The sequence below is a fragment of the Letharia lupina genome (assembly GCF_014066315.1).
Source record: "Letharia lupina isolate WasteWater1 chromosome Unknown contig_23, whole genome shotgun sequence".
In the NCBI taxonomy this organism is placed as follows: Eukaryota; Fungi; Ascomycota; class Lecanoromycetes; order Lecanorales; family Parmeliaceae; genus Letharia; species Letharia lupina.
This window is the reverse complement of record NW_023502992.1, coordinates 1,157,771-1,181,752: the sequence shown is the minus strand read 5'-3', so window position 1 is coordinate 1,181,752 and position 23,982 is coordinate 1,157,771. Positions and strand designations below refer to the sequence as shown.

At 34.0% G+C, this 23,982-nt stretch overlaps 4 protein-coding genes across 4 annotated transcripts; 3 read left to right on the top strand and 1 right to left on the bottom strand.

Moving 5' to 3' along the window:
• Positions 1-1,878: 1,878 nt before the first annotated feature.
• HO133_006221 (uncharacterized protein) lies at positions 1,879-2,801 on the top strand (the record flags this gene model as incomplete). The annotated part of the gene is made up of 3 exons (XM_037297120.1): positions 1,879-2,089; positions 2,165-2,374; positions 2,449-2,801. 3 exons carry the CDS (start codon positions 1,879-1,881, stop codon positions 2,799-2,801), a joined length of 774 nt encoding a protein of 257 aa, XP_037147694.1.
• Positions 2,802-3,151: 350 nt separating this feature from the next.
• Positions 3,152-5,205, bottom strand: HO133_006220 (uncharacterized protein; the record flags this gene model as incomplete). The annotated part of the gene is made up of 3 exons (XM_037297119.1): positions 3,152-4,119; positions 4,170-4,330; positions 4,385-5,205. 3 exons carry the CDS (start codon positions 5,203-5,205, stop codon positions 3,152-3,154), a joined length of 1,950 nt encoding a protein of 649 aa, XP_037147693.1.
• A 504-nt stretch (positions 5,206-5,709) lies between these two features.
• HO133_006219 (uncharacterized protein) lies at positions 5,710-7,795 on the top strand (the record flags this gene model as incomplete). The annotated part of the gene is made up of 8 exons (XM_037297118.1): positions 5,710-5,889; positions 5,946-6,016; positions 6,075-6,188; positions 6,307-6,389; positions 6,452-6,829; positions 6,883-6,906; positions 6,960-7,276; positions 7,334-7,795. 8 exons carry the CDS (start codon positions 5,710-5,712, stop codon positions 7,793-7,795), a joined length of 1,629 nt encoding a protein of 542 aa, XP_037147692.1.
• A 5,067-nt stretch (positions 7,796-12,862) lies between these two features.
• HO133_006218 (uncharacterized protein) lies at positions 12,863-14,135 on the top strand (the record flags this gene model as incomplete). Its single annotated transcript, XM_037297117.1, has 6 exons — positions 12,863-13,160; positions 13,228-13,303; positions 13,357-13,402; positions 13,460-13,801; positions 13,900-14,042; positions 14,111-14,135. The coding sequence occupies 6 exons, from the start codon at positions 12,863-12,865 to the stop codon at positions 14,133-14,135; spliced, it is 930 nt and encodes a 309-aa protein (XP_037147691.1).
• Positions 14,136-23,982: the final 9,847 nt, after the last annotated feature.

Below are 23,982 nucleotides of genomic sequence, written 5' to 3'. Positions count from 1 at the left end.
AAGAATTCTCTTTATATCGAATTAAAATGAGATTAGCGATTATTAAAGACTAGAGATTTAGTTAATATACGAGTTATTAAGTATTTAGAAATCTCTTCTATTAGTATTCTTTTCAAACCGCTATAGAAAGCTTCTACTAGCATATCTATCTTATATATACTTTTTAAATATAATATTTCTACTTAGATAGTTAAGCTGAAAAATCTTATTAGCTATATTTAAATCGTATAATAATACTTTATTTATCGAGTAAATCTTTATAATATAATTAAATAATATTTAAATTAATAAAAGAAAGATATAGCTTCTCGATATAATAAAGAAATTAAGTAAATTACTTATTATATTAACGATTTAGTTATATTATATTAGAAGAATATAGAAAAGCTAGAAGCTCGCTAAAGAGGTTCATTTCGAATAAGTAAATATAATAGATTCTATGAAAGATTCTTTATACTCGTATAACTTAATAGTCGAAAAATTAGATATACATTTCACGATAATTATCTCAAGAAATTCGTTACTCGTATAGGCTACCTTCTAAATCTCGCTATCCCCTTATTACTATAATAGTAAACTATCCAATATCCCCGCTAGAAGCTTTTCTAGAGATTTATACTTTTTATAGAAAGCTTTAGAATCTATGCTTTCTCGAAAGTTTATACTTTCCCGAAGTAAGATATATATATCTTACGGAAGGCTTTAGTATCCTTACTTTCTCTTTCTTCTAAGTTTAAGACTTTCTTTAGTATTATATGAATAATAGAAGAGATAGTGGTTTTATTTTTGCTTTAGATGCTATGCTATACTACGACTTTATTTTCTATAAAAGCAGCTTTTATCTACATTTATGTATAGCTTTATAGTCGCTAGGGCTCTATCTTATTTATTCCGTAGTAGTCGGAAGGCGCTTCCTATGGGGTCGTTCTTTCTTGCTAGCCATATATAATATAGCTCCCTTAGCTGGATCCTTAGGGAATCCTTCGGATCCTTTCTCTATAGAATCTACATCCTTCTTCTATCCACACGAACCTAATCATCCTTGTTCTTTAGATATAATTCGAACTTAATTAGAGGGGCAGATTTTACGGAAGCGTTGTTTCATACAAGTCTTCTAATTCTTGGATAAGAAAAGCAGCACGTCCGCAATGCTTTGAGGACTTCGGTTCCATGGCGTTTATAGATAAACATAATCGGACAATCTGAGAATGAATGAGTAAGTTCTTCCAACCTTGGCTTTTGTGGAATTGAACCCATCGTGGACTGCATTGTACGATAAAGATGAGTGACATTGTGCGATATCATGCATTCGTCACGGTTAAGGAACGTCAGCTCGTTTCTAGGGCTATTGCGTTGTCTTGTACAGTATCACGAGTGGAACCAAAACCTGTGCGGACACTCAAGGAGACGATTGTCGTCCCATCTGGGTTATTCACTGTATCAGCACATTGAACCTCTCAACACGACTGACAGAAGAAGATTCCAACCCTTTTATGCAAGACTTCCTGCACACAGAGGGTGGTACTCGACCACAAAAGAAGAGGCTTCGAGCTGCCGTCGTCAATGAGCACAACATTCTTCCAGATCTTGCTTATGGCGCGCGAATCGATTGTCGTCACGTGGCGGCAAGGCACACGACCATCGGAACCCTTTTCGTCGCGAAGATTCACCCTCTAGAAGCGCCCAATGACAACGAGCATTCATTCTTAATTAGCACCTCATCTACCCCAAGTTGTACAGCCGTGCCGCATCTCGCCTAAGTCCAATGTTCGATTTCCCGGCAAACATGCAGACAAAGGAAGGCGGACTCAATAATCATCACATTTCGAGACACAACTGCCACGCAAACTTCTTCCAAGCCAGCGAAGCAGCCACGCGATGAATATTTCTGCAGCACCCTCGCCTCTGCTGGCGCCGACGCCGCCAGACTTCTATCATTGTTCCCAATTCTATGCTCAGAAGGATGTACCTGACTACGATGACTGCGAGGTCGCCGTCGGCCTGCTGCCGTCCGGAAACGCGCAGATTCCCTGGTATCTCGATCCTCAAAGAGGGGACCCCGAAATGCTATCGTACACCGCAACGCACGGTCAGTGAAGCCTGTCCGAGTAGTGGAACCAACACGTAACGCGACCATCGCCCTAATCTTGGGATAAAATCACAGGAACGTGCGAACTACAGATGCAGGTCGCCGGCCAGGGCGCCGACGGCAGCCGGCAGAATTGGCTTTCGGGGAACTTCATGCGACAGATGGCACGCCTGGCCATGGAGAAATGCATCATAGCGCACATCACGGGAGGGTATGTGACAAGGGGCTTCGCGAAGCAGCTCAACTATGTCACCTCGCCCGAGACCAAGTATGAGGACGCGTTTCGTAAGTAGGGGTTAGAAGCTCCTCCGCCATCTTTTTGTGGATGTGGATCGAATCGCTCATGGTCAGCGAAATAGCTCCAAGTACGGCCTTCCTCACGATGATGATACGTGACTCCGGTTCCGACGACGATCGATACAGTCCCGGGGATCGGGACCCGTATACAGGACAACGCCTTGTGGACGCGCTCGAAGCGGCGGTTTACATGGCGGCGGCCGGGAGTCCGGCGAGGGAGAATCTGCAACGGAATCTCGACCACTGGTATGAGACGGTGCGGAGGATGGACGGCACCAGAGACTGGTGGCAAGATGTTCCCCGAAGTAGTGGTAACCCCACTGGGGTTGGTTTGACGATTTCGATTGTGAACTCGACGTTCGCATGTGGAAACGGGGCCGAAGGGATTACACTGCCACCCAAGGCATGCTTATAGTTTGCAAATACAGGAGTATAAATCGAAGGAAGCGAGACTTGAAGCGAAGTAGCCAAGCGCAAAGGATTGTAAAATTAGGGAAGCTTCTTGTACGAAAATGAAATCATGTCTGTCACTGGTGAAGCCTCACTACCTATTTTAAGACTTTGCGAAAGTAATCGATGTGGCGAGGTAACCTCTTAAGACTCTAACAAGTCCTGAGGTTTCATCTATGACAGACATCAAAAGCCTCCTGCACAATTCGCACGGCATTTGTCGCTAGATCTTGTAGACTTTCGAACGCTTCGACTTCCTTACCGTCCGCTTGATGTCAATGTTCCATACTTGCCAAGGCCTCGCCTTTTAGCCGCCTACTTCTCGATGACACCCCTCAACACATCCTGAAACCCTGGAACAAGTAGTCGCACCGTGTTGCTTGCATCCGGCGGCGCAGCGTCTGAATCACTTATTTTCTCAAGATTAGCTGCGTCGCCCTTGCTCTTTCCGTCGATATCGACCGTCGTAGCATCTCTCACACTCTCGCTTTTCCCGGACCTTACGGGCCCACTGGGATTTGCGGGCGTGATTGGCGTTTCGTCCATTAGCGTCTGCCACCTTGAAAGATACATGCCAGGGCCGCGTTGGATATCGGACTCTCCTTCCGCGAGGTGGTGAATGACTGTTTTCATACTCTGAGTAGAGCTGTGGGTGAGGGTGAAGAGGTACTCTGCATGGCTGTTGATCTCTTCGAGAACTTTGGCTCTCTCTGCTTCGGAGAGATTGGAAAAAAGTGACTCGAGATGTGGTGTGAAGTCACCAGCTGCTGCGGTGCGTGTTCCCTCATCATCGATGGCACGCTCCGTATCCTGCCTGTACTGTCTTGCGGCGTGCACCGCGTAGTCGTAGTACCGTTGAGCCAGGTCCTTGTTGTTCTTGAGGACCTGGTGAATGAATCTATGAGAGCTGCCCTGGTGCTTTTGCAGCAAGCGGCAGAAATCCTCCACTGACGGAGGCTGAGCCACTCCGCCCTTGCTTTTCACGGTGGACACGCTGATAAGATCATTCAAGAAGTTTTCGAGGTCAGAGATACCGCCGCTTAGATCGTAGGCTTGATGAAGGCCGCGTATGATGGGATCGTATGCCGGGATTACAGTCCGAATTGAAGATGTCAATAGATCTGGTGAATGATGACAGAGGCCATCAACGAGTTCCTCCCTATCTCGGATGGCTAATTGAATGGCAAGGTACTCTAAGGCGAGTTTGTGCTGATACTCAGATGGACTTGCAGCATTCGACGAGCTAGTAAATATGGCATTTACAATTGACTCCGGCTGACTCTCTGGACGTAGTGTAAGCATCAAAGTCTAGAAAGGACTAGGGACTGTGTACCGCTTTCCGATCTGTCCTTGCGCTGTTCCTCGTTCGACTTTGAGCCATAGGCTTTGAGCAGTGCTAGATGCTCCTTTTTGGGCGCATCTTTGTCCTTCTCAATGGCACTTGCTCGCTTCTTCAATTCGCTACTGTCCGAGCTCAAGACTGTCGAGATAATCCTAGAAGCTTTTTAAACAAAAGAGGTGTGCCATGGTTGAGAAGCTTCAACGTACTGTTGCATCAAGTTCATGCCAGAATCAGAAGGCTGGCCCCCAAACCATGAAGTGACAGTGCTCAAGTTCATTTTTGCAAGGATCAACTTTACCATGCCGTTCAGCATAGATGCCGCGTTACCAAGCTTCAAGGTTTGTCGAATCATGAAGTATGGTGCAAGGTTGTGAGCCTTGGTCAGCAGCGGAAGTATGGATTGGCCTCGTGGTGAGATGACGATGATGTAGTGGAGGAAGGAGCCCAGAATGGTGAAAGCGTACTCATGAGCAGCCTGCACCAGAGGCTCATGGTTTGACAGTTTATCTGTCTCGGCAGCCTTTGCAAACAATCTGTCCAACATGTCCCCATAGATAATCTGCTGCAGAAACTCATCCCAGGCGGCGACTACGTCATCCGGATCTGAGGTGTCATATTTGCGCTCCTTGTTCCCAGCATGTCTTGGATATCCACCCAAGCAGCCTCTAGAGACGTATTCTACAATCGACGCGGTTGCCGTCGACAAAGTCTTTCGGATGCCGATGGAGCCCTTGTCGTAGCTTTCGCTGAGATTCCCTTGGGCCAAGGCAACAACGAGGTCCTTGACATTGGTCCAAAAATCGGGCGCAACATCTCGGAGGCCGGGAAGCACGTAGACGAATTTATGGAGAAGGATCTGAAGTAGTGGTGACGCGCTGCTATCTGGCTTCTTGGGCTCTCCTGGAACCTCGAAATCTGACACGGTCTTGGGATCCTTCAAGGCTTGAATCTCTGCGTAAGTCTCGTGATGAGTGAGAATATCGAACAAAGCATGTGCTTGTCTGGGAGAAAGCTGTTGGGTTCCCATGGTCTTGTCACGAATAATCCATGCCAATTGTACCGAGTCAAAGGTGGTAGATTTCCTTGTATGTGGCGTTAGCTTTCGGACACGACACCCTAGCGCATCTTAGATTTAGGAAATCTTACTGAGCACCTTAAAGTAGGGTTAGGGCTGTAGTTCCTGCGTGCATGGAGGCGTCGCCAAAAATGCTGCTTTTTCTTTCATCCTTCGTTCACTCCACCGCCATCGCAAATACAGTGACAATGCTTTGCTCAGACACTTGTTGAACACAATTCGTATTTCTCTGGCAGTTCTCAGCGATAGTATGCATGGGGCGGCCACCCCACCAATAGCTGGAGGGTCACCCCGCCATGCACCAGCATGCACCTAGTGAGTCTAGGGAATAGATCAATGCACGAGTCTCGTATCTTTTCTTTTTCACCTTGCCTCTTGCAGATCCTGCGTTGGGTGGTCGAGTCTTGACAGATTTCCTGTTTTTTTATCTCTAGATTTCCTGCGTTCGATAGCGTCATGGCCTTTGAAAAGAATGCGCCCTCCTACGGGAAGAATAACTTTGAAGCGCCAACGCAAGAAATGAGCCCGGAGACTGGACCATCGTCGCGCCTGGTCGAGGCCTTCGAGTATGGTGTCGGCGATACTACCAACGATGTGTCAGACATGAGACGCTTGGGCAAGAAGCAGGAATTCAGAGTACGGCAACACTCATCCCATCCCTACTTACGTCTGACTGGGCTGCGATGAACCAGAGAAACTTCAGCTTTCTTGCAACCTTGGGCTTCATATCTATATATATGGCTACTTGGGAGTTTGTCTTGGTGTATGTGATCAAAGACTGCGCCTTTCGATTCAGTATGTGCGTGGCTCACGTTGAACAGATCATTGAGCGTAGGACTTCTTAATGGTGGTTTCGGTGGCCTCTTCTGGGTCTTCATTGGCACTGTCGTCTGTTATTCATCTGTTGTTGCATCTCTGGCCGAAATGGAGTCCATGTAAGTACTCATCAAGACAGTCATATCACTAGCCACATACTTTGTGACGTAGCGTGGAATCCTGCCATGCTTTTCTGATGCTTCAGCCGTGATATGGTCATGCTGACGGGACAATAAGGGCTCCTACGAGTGGCGGTCAATACCACTGGGTCAGTGAATTCGCGCCTCCCGAGTACCAGAAAGTTGCCAGTTACGCAGCAGGTCCGTTTCCCTCGATTCATTGCTTGCGCGTCACAACTACACGGGAGCTAAGCACTGGGTAGGCTGGATGTCGACATTGGGCTGGCTCGCAAGTGTTGCCAGTAGCGTCTTCGTCGTCGCTACTCTTATCGAAGTCCTGATTGATGTGACTAATCCCAGCTTCGCCTTCCCTAACTGGCAGTACACTCTCATCATGCTAGCCATCCTAGTCCTAACAATCTTCCTTAATACTTGGGGTGCAAGAGTGCTGCCGATGCTTGAGACTATATCCCTGTTCGGTCATATCGGAGGCTTCATCATAACTTTGATACCACTTTGGGTGCTTGCGCCGAAGAATTCGGCGCATGCAGTGTTCGCGGAAGTGGTCAACAATGGAGGCTGGAGCAATACCGGGACTTCTTGCTTGGTCGCGCAGGTGACAGTGCTCTACTGCAATCTAGGTGGGCTCTAGCTCGTGTGAGGAACAGGTCCAGAGTTCTAATTCTACGCTCAGGTTCCGACTGTGCCGTGCATATCTGTAAGTGATGCCCCTACGTTTCGCCATATTAGAGTTGCCGATGTAATCTCCAGCCGAGGAAGTCGAAGATGCGTCTCTGGTTGTACCGCGATGTATGTGGTGGAGCTACATCCTCAACGTACTCATGGGCATCGTTATCCTCATCACAATGCTTTTCTGCATTGGTGATCTCAATGACGCCATCAACTCCCCTGCGCCATACCTAAGCCTCTTCAACAACACAGGTTCCGTTGGAGTAGCCATGACCCTTACAGTCATATTATTCTTGCTCGTGTTCTCCGGTAATGTCACTGCGCTAGCTACCACCTCAAGGGAGGCTTGGGCTTTCTCGCGCGATCAGGGGTTCCCTTTTTCCAAATGGATCTCCCGCGTGAGTTCGCTGCGGGCAGTCCAGCGGATGGCGTGTTGGACTGAAAATTGTCTATAGATGAACTACAAGCGTAATGTCCCCGATAACGCCGTCTACCTCACCTCCGTTGGCTCTGGCGTCATCTGCCTCATAAACCTCGGATCCACTACCGCCTTCAATATCGTCGTATCCCTCACTCTGCTCGCCTTGCTCTCAACCTACATGATCTCCATCGGCTGCGTCCTGCTCAAGCGTATCCGGAAACAAGAACTGCCTCCAGCAAGGTGGAGCCTTGGCAAATGGGGCCTGCCCATCAACGCTTTTGCATTCGCTTATTCTGGATTCGTGATCATATTTAGCTGCTTCCCGAATGCGGTGCCTGTGACGACGAGTACGGCTAATTGGGCGCCATTGGTGTGGGTTGGGGTGATTGGGGTTGCGGCAGTGGTCTACTTAGTTCATGGCAAGAAGCTGTATACGCCTCCTGTTGCTTTTGTGGAAGGGAGAAAGCAGGCTGGGGTTGGTTTGCAAACAATTTGAACGTCATTGATACTGGAGTCTGGATTGACAAGGAACAACATATCGCATCACGGCAGAACGCTGGTAAACTATATGCTATTGCATAAAGACAACCCCTTCCCGAAATTCGCGTGCCGTAGAGTGATCGTTTGATCTCGTTTCCTATATCTGATCTTTCTACGAAGAACCATACCCCATACAATGAGCGCGGTTGGGAGTCCGCTGACCCGAAAGGACTCAAATTTACGGAAGATCTCAGACTCCAAGCCTGTTTGCGCCTTACCGGTCTACCCTCTCTTGTACCGCACCGGATAAACCTCTCATCCCAGCAACCCAACCCACCATCTACCCCATAGCAACCAACATCCCCTCGGACCTCACAAAAAACCCAGTCACCTTCCCCCCCTGCCCCTACGATCATCCCCTCTTCGACCCCCAAGGCCCCGGTGCGTGCAGAAGCAGTCCCATCTGTCCCCCCCACAAACAATCCGTCCTCCGCACCCAACTCCGCCGTCGTCCAAGCCTCTCATTTCTCCATCCTAGAGTCCTGCCAATGTCTTCGCTTGCGGAAGCCCCGGAGCGAAAGCGCTACCCTACCAGCCACCCAAACCTGCGATAGTCACACAAATGCTGCAGGTCTTCAGCTCTGAGCTTCCACGGCGGTCTTACTTGAGAACTTAGGTGACGACGATCATCTTGGCGGTAAGGCGGAGAGTTAGAAGAGCCATACCAATTTCTGCTATGGACCTTTTCGAGAGACCTATGCATTTGCGGGGGGTGGATATCAGGACCGGAGTCGTACGTCAGTGGCAGGTAAGATACGTGGCGAGCGAGTGGCAGATAGCTGAAAGGGGAGCAAAGACAACGGAGAGCGGGCTCCAGTAGACCATGAATCAAAATCGCCGAATGACGAAGACCCAGTGACGTTGTATCGGGCTGGGCCGCCGAAGAAGAAGAAAGCAACCCTTCCCCCGCCCCGCCCCGCCCCCAAACATAGCGTATAACCCTTCTCAGAACATTCCCTGCGTTGCCGCCACTTCGTCCAACGCGCAGCTCAGAAAACCCCGCCCACATCGAACGAGATATTCATGCCCGCCCGCGTAGCTGATCACAACGAATCGCTGGTCAACATGCTGCTAATGTCGAAACAGCCTCGGGGATCTCGAGTCACAACTATCGTCCTCTCGTCGGAGTGTATGTCGATTCTGTCCCGTCGCCCGGAGAGGATGCCGTGGGTCAAGTCGTTGCGATTACGTTTTGGCACAGCATCTGCGCCGACGACGATGTAGGTCGTGGTGAGGAAGAGGCCTGATAGTTAGTGGAATAGATCGATCTCTCTTTTGATAGTATATACACTCCGTAGTACTTATCAGCCAAACAATAATGAAACCGAAAATCGTTGTCGGAAAAGCCCTATACTCATAAGTGTCCATTCGGTTCCCACCTTTAGCCCTAGCCGTTCACAACTTCGTCTCTGGAGTAAACCTGTCCCACTGGCAGGTAACAATCCTGAGTGAAACTCCCCTGCGGCTAGGGTCCAACGCCAGTCCCCAGCCGGAAACAAAAACAAGACCCCTCGGGGACGCTGGGTGGGTTGGCAACAACTTGCTCGCTGGCTAAGCCCGAAGGACCTTGCGTTGTTGAAAGCCCGCGCTGAAGGTGTCATCGATTGCGTGGAGGGCTTCGCCAGGAGGCTGATCAATTTCAAGACGAGGGAGAACGAAACGAAACGAGCGCCATTGGGAGTCAAGGTAAGCGCAAAGAAGTATGGTACACGAGGACGAGGGGCCGGTGAGGACACGTCTCAAAGGTGACCATGGATGGAACGCACAAATATCTGTTCCGAAAACATCGAACTTTTCATGAAAACCGATTCGTGGGTTGCGGCACGACATGCACGTCGTCCAGCCTTGGTTCTTCGCAAATCCATCAAGAGCAACGCGGCCTCATGTTAGCAGCATGCGCGAAGCGAGCTTGAACCCTGAAACCTGGGAGACCAAGTCAAAGATATGTACATCACTGAAAAATATGTATATCGGAGGGCTTCAGTGATTGCAGCATGACCTGTGCTTTTTTGCATCCTTGACCTACGGCAGATCCCACGAGACGAGGCACACACACTAGGCTGCGGACTATCCTTTACTAGAGGCGGCCAATCGAGGAGCTGCCATGATCCCAGGCAGCTCGCTCCAGGTCTGTTCCCTTTGTGCCTGACTGAAGGTGGGCCATACGGTGGGGTGGGACGCCTTGCATCGGAGACGGCGAGGCGCATATCAAGCGCACTTGGATTTGCGTTCGAGTGGGATCCGATTGGACACACATCTTGCGGTGCAAGCATTATCTCCGCTCTTGATGGAACGGTATGAGACCGACACGCTAGCTTCCTGCACTGCAGCCTGTAAGCCGGGGAAGGATGAGGCATCGCGACTGCGCCCCCTTTTTCTTTCACTTGGAGTCTCGGCAACCAATGGAACGGATCGAGGGTTGTCGACCGAGGGCTGTGTCTTCTCATCCTATGCATTGTGAATTATCGTCGTTGCGGCATATGAGACCGCAGCAGGGGTGCCGTCAATAACAGGGCTGGAATCTCTGCGATAGTCCGTAGTCAGCACTCAAAATCAATTCCCAGAGTAAGTCTAGCGCCCTTTCGCATGGCTGCGGTATCTCCTGGGAGGGCTTTAGGAGGCGTGAAATATTGCAAGAACGTTTCATCCCACGCGGACGAGGATTGATGAGCTCGCCAGATGGCGCAGGCGGCCTCCAGGCAGGGTCTCCTTGGTGCCGTTGCGCTTTCTCGAAGCCTGACGCTTTTTGAACCTGGTCCACAGACTACACCAACGAGATCAGAGACGAAAATTCTCCGAATGGCTACACCCAGTGATATTCAGTGATAGCTTAATCATATCCATGATAATGGATCAAGCGCTATCGTGATCTCGCACGAAGGTTGTTCTGCCAGTAGTTTTCATAGCAGTCATATTGCGATTCGTATCAAGACGCATTTGCAAGGCTTCGATCAAAGCCGATGACTATATGATCACTCTCGTGTTGGTAAACCGTTTTTTTCGAACTGAATGCGGTTATTTATTTTCAAGCACGGAGAGTGTCGACTGATTTATACTTCTATTTGTCGGCGATCTTGGAAACGGCCGGCGGTCTGCACTGTAAGCTCATCTGGTATCGGCAGGGAACACCGCGCGGACTACTGACGAGACTTTCCAAATCTAGACGTCGCTGCTAGGGTTGCAAAGCACGTCATCATTCTCGAAGAAAGTCGCTATTCTTTCTCGCACTTGCCATACCATAGCTAAGAGATTGCTCTGTATGAATCGTCTGTATCGTCAGCATATATCGCGTCCCAAAAGTGTGGGATCCTGCGCTTTCTGATCCAGGATGTACGTCTCTCCTGAGTCGAAGGATCCCATTTCCCGTACTGATACCCATGTAGGGACTGATACAAACACATGTGTATTGTCGGACATAGAGGTCTGTGTCGCAATATTTTGCGGGTGTTTACCGACTTTGAGGGCTCTGCGCACTTCACAAACGGCGCGATTTTGCAGGATCTGATCGTGTGAATCTGGCGTACTGGTCACCTGTAAATGTAGAAGACAATCGGGTCAATTTTCAAGTAGTGGATGATAAGGGCCTTTACCCTTCAAATGTTCCTCGAGTAGCTTCGCGGAAGTCACACGGTTAAGCAAGCCACAGACGAATAGATTGGACCCAATTCGGCTGAACTCCTACATAACTTGTAGCATACTAGACCGTCACACCCATAGGACTGGGGCACATTCTTTGACCTAGCTCCTGCAGTCGCGAAGAAATGGAAATTGAATTGCGCAAGTTGCTTCGGGAATACTGTTGGGACATGGGAGCACCGATGTTGCCACGCACTTACCTCGCCATTCCGCAAGGAACGAACTGAATGCGTAACACGATGATCTTTGTTCAGTTTCATTCTATCGGTCATTCTTTGAAGCTTGCCACTCGTGGCATTTTTGGAGGTAGCGAGTTCGTTTGGTATGACACTCTGTAGATATTCACTGTTGGCCATTTGGGAGGAAGGGATTGATGCGTCCATGTTTCTCGCAAACAAACAGTCCTGAAAATCAGTCTGCTATCAAAGAGGTGCAGTTGGCGTGACGGTGCGGAGACCTTAGGCGCAAGAAGGAGAAAGACAAGCGCGACGCGTTGGCGGCAGACTGGTTTTTATTGGGCACGCAAGTGAGATGAAGTTCCTGTGGTAAGCTCCTCTACTCGTAGGACCTCCAAGCTTTCGGATCTCAACAGTCAAAAAGACCTTTGGTGTGTACAATTTTTGGGGCCCAACAGGTACCGCTTGGAAAGTTGTGCTGTACCGCCTCAATATGTACCACCTTAGTATAGTTCCAACACTTGGTAAAGGATCATACATGCGCCCGCCTCATGGAGCTTCTTTTTGAGGCGCATTTGTTTCAAAATCGGTCCATCTCCAGCCTGTATGCTTTCCAGATGAATGAGGCTGTTGACAATCTTGGTGATTCTCATATCTTCGGCGGGGTAGAGAAGTGACGCGTACTCTACAAGGATCTGTGTGGCCGAGAGTCTGAGCGGTAGCCTTGAAGTACTATATCTGCAGCGGCTTAATACATTTCGGGAGAATCGCATGGCCGAAAGTCTCAAGAAGGCGGTGGACAGTGGACTCATTGGTGGGCGGTGAGTCGGTAGATCGCTAAGCGAGATTGCGATGATGTACCCGGCGGCCTAAAACAGCGCCCTAAAACAAAAATGTTTCCTGTCTCCAGGGGTTATTGGATGCCGGAAAACATGTTCGGGAACTCCAGGTCCAATCAATTTTGGCGCCCAGACTCTAACCCCCGGTCACACAACGGCTGTGCCTGCATCAACCTGTCACTGACTGTCAGCATGTCGCGTCGTATAGTACAAAGCCTTCCCACTCCCCGGTCCGCATCATGCTGTCTTCTTTTCCCTAGCAAACTGTTGATCCAGTTCGCATTTGGTTGATCCAAACGCCTCCGTACGCCTTCGGTAAAAATCAAAACATTCTCTACCCGATATCAATATATCCACAGTCATTCATTAAATATGTTGTTTACATCACAGTCAATCTTTTTTGCTATTTCCGCGCTGTTTTCCACCCTCCAGGCGCAACCACATGGCCATATCCACCACCATGGCACCTCCAAACGCGCAACTGGCGTCGTGAGCGGTCGTGGAGTTGTCTACGCGGACGGAAATTCTGGCATGGCTGCGTTGGGTGGCAAGGTCTCTTGGTCCACCGACTGGACTCCCTGGGAAGACAACCCGACCAATGCCGATTTGGGCAATTTTGCGCCTCAGGCCTGGGGTCTCAACAACGCCGATGGAGACCCACAGAAGCAGTGTAAGGTTCCATGCCATTCTGCGATTGAATAAGTGGTGCCGGTGTTGACGAACCTCGTCCTGGGCAGTTCTCACAGCTTTTCTGAACGCAAGCTCTACATTCCCTGAAGGCGCGACTGTCCTCGGATTCAACGAGCCAGAACAGTAAGACAGAGATTCTCCTTCGAGCACGCACATATCCCCTGACATCGCAGTAGGGTCACACAATCTTGGATGACACCTCAAGCCGCCGTCGACAACTGGGTATATATCTCCCAACTCGTTTCCCACAATCCCACAGAATTAACACGCTCATCCTAGGGCGGCATCAATGACCTGAAGGCCCAAGGCCACAAAATCTGCACCCCCTGCCCCAGCAACGGCAACAATAACGGCACAAGCGGCACCGGCACGGTCACCTTGCAGTACCAATCGGGCATCGACCAAGGCACCGCCTGGATGTCCGAGTTCCTCGCTGCGGCCAAGGGTCAATACACCTTCGACTGCATCTGCGGGCACTGGTATGGTGGCCAAGACAATGATTTGGCGGCTGATCAGAGCATGATCGCAAGTCAAATGGGAGAGATGGCTGCGCTGGCCAGCGAATACGGTATTGAGGAGATTGTCATCGCGGAGATGCAGCGCGTGAACGGGGACCAGGAGGTTCGTTTTCTCCTTCATCCTACCTTCCCTGCCATGACCGGTCAATTGTTGTCACTGTCTGCGTGCGACATGGGTGCTGATGACCGGGATGGTTTTAGTGCGAGTTCGTAGCCTGGTTCCAGGACACATTCTTGACCGACCCTCAGTACGCCGAGAGCGGAAACAAAATCTCCGCCTACTCCTACAACTACGACAAGTTCACCCTGACCAGTGGGGACAGCTTGACGACCGTGGGCTCCGCGTAAGTCTTTCTTCATCCGAGGTCGCTGGCATGAAAGTAAGGTACGTTTGCTGATTCCATCACTCTAGATATATCGGCGAGGGCTCCTGTTAAAGATGCAATGGCTTCGCGCAATAATGACACGTCGTACTTTCTTTAAACATAACGTGAAATATCATCATTGCATCAAGGCGCATGTGTAGAGGTCAACCAGTAAACATTCATTTTCAGGCGTCATGCATTGTTCACGGCGTAGACCCTGACATCCTAGCGTTAGCAATTGGGCAAACAACATTAACGGCTGTGAACAAATGAAACGAACAATCTTGTATACCTCAACTCCTCTTACCATCGCAATCATCGATCTACACCTCAGACTTCTCCCAGCATCACTCCAGTGAAGCACATGCCGAATTGAGCCGATAAAAAAGTATTCTACCCTATATCGGATTGGCTAATCTAATTCCATCTCTCCCCTTTCGCGACACTTCAAACAACCGTCCCGCATCCTCTCACCCCAAACAAAGCAGAGTCACCATAGCAGCGCAACCTCTTTTCCATCGAGCGTCGTAGACAAAGATACCGATAGTTCACCTACGCTCCTGCTCCGCAATCCGTTAAGGAAGGCTAGGAAGGATTCAAGGCTCACGTCTCCTTTCCGACATACCCCGGACAACCGACCAACCACACTTTAAAAAAATTTTTTTTCTTTTTTTTTTTTTTTTTTTTTTTTTTTTTTTATTAATTTTTTATATTTAAATTATTTTTTTATTTATAATTTATTATTTTTTTTTTTTTTTTTTTTTTTTTTTTATATTTTTTTATTTTTTTTTTATTTTAAAAATTTTTTAATATATCTTTTATAAAATAATAAATTTTATTTTTTATTTTTTTTTTTTTTTATTTTTTTTTTTTTTTTTATATATAAATAAAAAAAAAAAAAAAATATTTTTTAAAAAAAAATTATTTTTAAAAAATTTTTTTTTTTTTTATTTTTTTTATAATAAATATTTTTTTTTTTTTTTTTTTTTTTTTTTTTTTTTTTTTTTTTTTAAAAAATATTTTTTTTTTTTAAAAAATTTTTTTTTATTTTAAAAAAAAAAAATTTTTTAAAAAATTTTTTAAATATTTTTTTTTTTAAAAAAATTTTTTTAATCTATAATCTTACTATTATAATTAATACTCGTAAATAATAAAGCTATATAGAAATCATATATATATAAATAGATATATAGATATATAATTAGATATATCTAAACTAGAGTAGCTAAGATTTTTCTAGATATCTAATAATCTAGAAAAGCTTTTTAGCGCTAGAAAAACTCTTAAAAATAATCTAAAACGTTATTTAAAGAGAGCGAAGATCTCGAGAATAACTTTTAACGATATCTATTATAGTAAATAATAGGAATTAATAATATTAGCGCGAATAGATTAAAAGATATTAATATTATAATAATACTTTAAATATATAGACTAGATAAATAACGATATAAAGATAATAGAAATTTAACTTTTAACGATTTAATAATTAAATCTCATTATTACTAAGATCGGCGTTATATATTAATATTATAATCTCTCTATAAAAGAAATAATTTAAATTATAGTTTTTAATACTAAGTAATATTAGTATCTCGCGAAGATTATTAATAACGACTTTTCTAGTAAAGAAGAAATCTTTTAGCTAAAATAGCGATATATTAGATAAGACTTTCTATCTAAAGAAATAATATAAGACTTTAACTATATATATATTATCGTCTAATACGACTATCGTAAATATAATTTTATAATAAAATAAGTTTATTTTAAACGCTAAAAGTATAAGTTCTAGATAATTATTAAATAGCTTTATTAAGCGATATATAAGAAATTATTCGCCGAAGTTCTTTTATTAAAGATCTCGCTTATACTAGTCGAAAAGATATAGTATAATATAAGATATTAATCTACTATACTATACTCTAATATAGTATAAGTTATTAAGATTTATATAATTCTATATCTAATATAATATAAGATCTTAATAAGATATTTCACGATATAATATATCTATAATATTATATTATAAAATAATATATATATAAAATATTCTAATTAAGATTTCTATATTTAAAAATAACTATTCTAATTATTATTTTAATTAATAATTACGTTAAATTAATAAGATATAGAATTAAATATAATTATATTTTATTACTCTATATATATGAAAGAAAGCGAGCTATATCTATTAATAATAAGAAAAGCTTATTTTTCTCTAATATTAGTTACGCGAAATTCGTCGATACTTTATAATTAAAGTTATCGACGATAATTTTATATATTTATTACGTATTTTCGATATTGCTATTTAATATAAAATTATATATATTATAATTATAGCCTTTTTATTAAATCGTCGATTTAGAAAAGTTAATATATTTTTTAATATTCTCTCGAAAATATCGTAGTTTAATATAATAAGCTATATTTCTTTAAATTATCTTCTCGCGATATATAAAAAAAAGATTAGATATAAGAAGTATATAAAAGTATATTTAATAATTCTAGAATAAATTAATAATATTTATAATAATAATTAGAATTAAGAATTAAATATATTTAAATAAAAGATAATTTTATATTATTTATATAATAGCGATAATAATAATTAAGATTAAAATATTGATTTAAATAATATAGCTTTTATAGTAAACTTTTTATTACTATATATTAAATTAATTATATATAAATAAAGATTTATAATTTTATTTTTTAAACGTAATTACGTTTAATATTTTAAGATTTCTATAATAATTTAATATTTATTAATTAATATATTAATATTATTATATCTAAATTATAATAGCGCTTATTATTAAATTCTATATTATACTCTTAAGTAATTTAAAAGATAAGATTTATTTAATTATTAGTGTATATAATAAAATTATTTTTAATATTTATATTTTATTTAATTTCGATATTATTTATTTTCTTTTAATTTAAGTTTTTATCTTTATTTATATATATAATAATTCGCGTAATAAGTGAAACTCTAGACTTCTTTATAATTACGCTCGCGTATTTTCTTTATATAATATTATTAAAATATAAGTTTATTAGAATAATAATTAGAATTAGAAATTATTTATTATTTATCTATTATATTTTATTTAATTTATTTAAAAATTTACTTCTATTATAATAACAATATATTAATATATTTAATTTTATACTTTTTAATAATTATAGTATAATTAATAGTTAAAATATTAACTTTCTTTATTTTCTTAATTAATTTCTTTTTAAATATAAATATATTTATTCGCTATCGCGATCTCTTAATATTTTTATTTTAATTAAATTTATTCTTTATTTTTTATTTTAGTTAAAAATTTAATTATTATCTAATTAATCTATATCGAGACTTTTTAATATTGCTATTATTATTAATATTTAATATTTATTATAATAAATTATTAGATTTAATCTCTTCTACTTTAATTATTATAAAAAAATAAATTAATAAATATATATAAAAGAATTAAAAGATTTATATAAATATCTATAAATATTAAACTATTCTTAATTTTAATTAAAGTTTATTTTATTAAAAAGTACGTTAATTTTAATAAGTATCGATATTAGAAATAAAGAGAATATATATTATATATTATTTTAAATATATTATTATAAAGTCTAGCTTAAAAGATAATTATTTTTATAAAGATAATAAGATTTAAAGATAAGAAAATAAGAATAAAATATATAAAAATTTTAATAAGTTATAATAATTTAATATTAGTTAAATTAGATAAAAATAATTGCTTATTAATTTATTTTTTTAAATCTTTTATTTTTTAATTTATATAAATTATAATAATAATTATAATTATTATAGAAGTAGTTAAGATTATATTAAATAATAGCGCTTAATAAACGTAATTCGCTTAAATTTAAATCTTTAAAATTAAATCTTTAAAATTAAAGAGAAAGCGTTTTATTAATATTTAATTTAAGTTAAATAATATAAAATAATTTAAAAATTTAATACGCGTGATAGATATCTAAGCTTTTCTTCTCTTCTTCTTCTCTTCTAAAATTTTCTTTTTTATATTAATTTTTCTTATTATTAAATTATCTTCTTTATATATTAAATTTCTATTTAAATAATTTAATATTATTATAATAATATTAAAAGTATAATATAATTATTAAGTTATATATTTATTTTTTATTTTTTAATAATTTTAAGTTAATATATAGATAAATCGCGTAAAGAGCTTAATTTATATATATTTAATTTATTATTAATAATTTTTTAAAAAAGCTAATATTATTTTAAAGTATTAGATATAATATTAAAATAAAGATTTTATTAAATATTATTATTATTTTAATCGCTATTATTATTATTTTAATAAATATTATCTCTATTTTAATAAATATTATCTTTATTTTAATAATATTAAAGTATTAATAGAAATTAAATAATATATTTTTTTAATTATTATTATATTTATTATATATAATTAATATAAGCTATAGTTTAAACTTTATATGAGATTTATTATTATTAAAAGTTAATTAATTTTATAATCTCGAAGCTTCTCTTTTAGTACTTAATTTATTAAATTATATTTAATTAAAATCTATTAAAGCGCTATTATATTTAAAGATTTATTTTTAAAGTATTATATAAGATAATAAAAGTCTTTCTAATTTATTAATTTAAAAGTAAATCTTTATTATTATACTTTATAATTAGTTCTAATAATCTCTATTTAAATAAATATTTATTTTTATATAATATATAAAAAGTAAGTTATATTATAAAAAAAGAATTTAAATCTTATAATTATTTTAATTAAGTTATTTAAATTAAAAATAAGAATATATTTATCTTTATATAATTTAATTATTAAATTAATTAATTATTATATATATAATTATAAAATATAATTATATATTATTAATTATTTTAATAATTATAAAAAGTATAAAAGAAATAAAATTATATAATTAAGTATTTATAAAATTTTCTCTTTTAAATATTTATTTTAATTTAGAATTTAATTATTATTTAATTAAAAAAAAGATAAGATATAAAAAATATATAAAAGTATATTTAATAATTTTAGAATAAATTAATAATATCTATAATAATAATTAAAATTAAAAATTAAATATATTTAAATAAAAGATAACTTTATATTATTTATATAATAATAAAAATAATAATTAAAATTAAAATATTAATTTAAATAGTATAGCTTTTATAATAAACTTTTTATTATTATATATTAAATTAATTATATATTAATAAAAATTTATAATTCTATTTTTTAAATATAATTATATTTAATATTTTAAGATTTTTATAATAATTTAATATTTATTAATTAATATATTAATATTATTATATTTAAATTATAATAAAATTTATTATTAAATTTTATATTATATTTTTAAATAATTTAAAAAATAAAGTTTATTTAATTATTAATATATATAATAAAATTATTTTTAATATTTATATTTTATTTAGTTTTAATATTATCTATATTTTTATAATTTAAATTTTTATCTTTATTTATATATATAATAATTTACGCGAAAAATAAAACTCTAAACTTTCTCTAAATTATATTTATATATTTTTTTTATATAATATTATTAAAATATAAATTTATTAGAATAATAATTAGAATTAGAAACTATTTATTATTTATTTATTATATTTTATCTAATTTTCTTAAAAGTTTATTTTTATTTTAATTATAATATATTAATATATTTAATTTTATATTTATTATAGACTATAATATAATTAATAATTAAAATATTAATTTTCTTTATTTTTTTAATTAGTTTCTTTTTAAATATAAATATATTTATTTATTATCGCGATTTTTTAATATTTTTATTTTTATTAAATTTATTCTTTATTTTTTATTTTAATTAAAAATTTAATTATTATTTAATTAATTTATATTAAAACTTTTTAATATTATTATTATTATTAATATTTAATATTTATTATAATAAATTATTAGATTTAATATTTTCTATTTTAATTATTATAAAAAAATAAATTAATAAATATATATAAAGAAATTAAAGAGTTTATATAAATATTTATAAATATTAAGTTATATTTAATTTTAATTAATATTTATTTTATTAAAAAATATATTAATTCTAATAAGTATTAAAGTTAGAAATAAAGAGAATATATATTATATATTATTTTAATTATAGAGTTTAAATTAAAAAAATAATTATTTATATAAAAAAAAGAAAATAAAAATAAAATATATAAAAATTTTAATAAGTTATAATAATTTTATTTTAATTAAATTAGATAAAAATAATTATTTATTAACTCGCTTTTTTAAATATCTTATTTTTTAATTTATATAAACTATAATAATAATTATAAATATTATAAAAATAGATAAAATTATATTAAATAATAATATTTAATAAATATAATTTACTTAAATTTAAATCTTTAAAATTAAAAAGAAAGTATATTATTTATTAATATTTAAATTAAGCTAGATAATATAAAATAATTTAAATATTTAATATATGCGATAGATATCTAAGCTTTTTCTTCTCTCTAAAACTTTCTTTTTTATATTAATTCTTTTTATTATAAGATTATCTTCTTTATATATTAGACTTTTATTTAAATAATCTAATATTATTATAATAATATTTAAAATATAATATAAATATTAAATTATATATTTATTTTTTATTTATTAATAACTTTAAGTTAATATATAAATAAATCGCGTAAAGAGCTTAATTTATATATATTTAATTTATTATTAATAACTTTTTAAAAAAGTTAATATTATTTTAAATTATATAAAATAATAATCTATTTAAAAGCGTTATAATAAAGCATTTATTAGATATTATTATTATTTTAATAAATATTATTATTATTTTAATAAATATTATCTTTATTTTAATAATATTAAAATATTAATAGAAATTAGATAATATATTCTTTTAGCTATTATTATTTTTATTATATATAATTAATGTAAGCTATAACTTAAGCTTTATATAAGATTTATTATTATTAAATTTTAATTAATTTTATAATTTTAAAGCTTTTCTTTTAATACGTAGTATTTTATATTATATATATATTATATTATTTAATTATTATTTTTAAAGATTCGCTTTTAAAAGATAATTTTATATTTTTATAATAAATAAGATATTAAATAGAATAATTAATAGAATTTAATCTTTTATTTACTAGCTAATAATAAATCTTATAATTTAAATATCTAATTATATTTAAAATTATAATTATAATTATTTTTATAATTATAATTAATATAAATTAAAACTTTTTATTAATATATAACTTTTTTTAAAAGATTTATATAAGTATAATTAAAAATTAATTTTTTTTTTAAGTATTAAACGTTTAGCGAGAAGTATTAGAAGATTTATATCTAGATATTTATTAATTATATATTAAAATTTATTTACTTTAAATTCTAGATATAAATATCTTTACTTTTAAATAAGATAAAGAAATTATAGATTTAAAATCGAATATTACTAAGAATCACCTACTATTTTCTATTATATTTTAACTATTTATAATTATTAATATATAAAATAAAATTAAAATAGATTTTTTCTTTTAAGATAATAAGAGTACTCTATTATCTCGCTAAGCTTATTAATTAAATTAGAGTTTATATATTATTTTTATATAAATATCTAATTATATATTAAATAATATCTTATTATTTAATTTTTTTAAATATAATCTAATTAAGAAAAGAATCTATTATATAAAAAATTATAAATTATAATATATATTTTTATAGCGATAGAGAATTCTAATTATCTTTTTAATTATTATTATTTAAAAATAATTATAATAGTAAAAAATATTTATATTCTTATTTTTAATTTAGAATTAGAATTATATAATTAGCTTATTAAGATTTTAAATTTAAATAATTTATATTCTTATAAAAATATTTAAATTACTTAAATATATTAACGATATTTTTATATATTAATTTAATATTAATAAGTTTAAAAGTCTCTTATATCTCTTCGCTCGTTTTATTAAATATAAATTTATATCTTATTATATTATAATTCTTAAATTATTATCTAATTAATTCTAATAATAATATTTATTCTTTTTTATTTTTAAGCGCTTATATTATATAATTTCTAAAAACTATATATTTTATTTTAATAAAAAATATATATAAAAGAAAAAGATAGTAAATTTTTTTAGACTTTATAATTAAAGATAATTAATAAATAAATTTAATATAAATAAGATTAATATATAAATAATAAGTTTATTTAAATATAGATTAAAATATTAAAATTAAAATTAATATAAAGAAAAATTTATATTAGTAAATATTATTTTAATAATTTTTTTTTAAAGAAAATTCTATAAATTATATAAGACTTCTATATAATAAAAATAAATATTCTTTTAAGAATTTATTATATCTTCGAAAATTTCTAGATATTTAATCTTCTTTCTAATAGATTTAATTATAATTTATTATACTTATTATTATAATAAGAAAATATTAATAAATATTTTAATCTTTTATATTTATATCTTTTTTATTAATATTATTAAAAAATTTATATTTTTTAAAAAAAATTAAAAGTTTTTAAATTACTTAATTTTTTAATTAATAATATTTAATTATATATTAATAATTATATCTTTATCTTCTTTCTTTATATCGAGTTACTTATTATACTTTATATTAATATTCTTAATAAAATCTAAAATTAAAATTATATTTAATAAATTTAATTATTTATAAAATTTATTATTTTAAAAATAATATATAAAATATTATATATAAATATTAATTATAATATTAGAAAGATATTAGAATAATTATAATAATAATTAAAATTTATAATAAATATATTAATTATATATAATATATTTAATAATTCTTTTTTTTATTTTTGTCTTTTTTTTAGAAATAATTATTTAATATTAAAAGAAAGTTAAAAGTTTTTTTTTAATTATAAATTTCGCTATTATATTTATTTTATTTTATTTTTTTAAAGTTATTTTTAATAATTTATATATATTTAAACTTATTAAATATTAACGTAATTTTATTATATTCTTATTTTTAAAATATTTATCTATTATTTTTTATATCTTACTATTATTTAAATTTTTAGAATATTCTTATTTCTTTAGAGATAATATAATAAAGTAAATTAGAGCTATTATCTTTATTAATAATATTAACTTTTATAATATTAAAAAATAATAAAAAATATATAAATTTATTTATTTAATTAAATTTTTATTTAAAATAATTATAATAATAATTTTTATATAAGAAGCTTATTATAAGATATTAAAGAATATATTATAAAGAGTATATTAGTATTATAATAGAAATAATAAAAAAATTTAAATAAAATTATATTATTATAAAAGATAATATAATTAGAAAAAGTATTAGAAAAGATTAAAATATAAAAAAATTTAAAAATATATTAATAAAAAAATAGGCTAATTTATTAACGCGTTTTTATATTTTTTTGAAATTTTATTTATAAAAATATTTAATATTAATTTTTAATATTATAAAGTTAAATTTTAATTAAATTTTTTTAAATTTAATAATCTAATTAGAATAATTAAGAATTATTATTAATAATAAATTTTTTATAATTTTTATATAATAATAAATATTTATTTTAAATTTCTAAAAATTTAAATCTAAGAATTTTATAAAATAAGTTTATCTTTTTTAAGATTTTATTTTATACTTTTAATTTATTATACGTATTTTCTCTTTTAAAAAATTATTAAAAAGATAATTAGAATATTAATTAAATCGCTTATTTTTAAAATATTATTTATTTTATATTTATATTTAAAAAGATATAATAATAAATATAAATATTTTTAATTAAA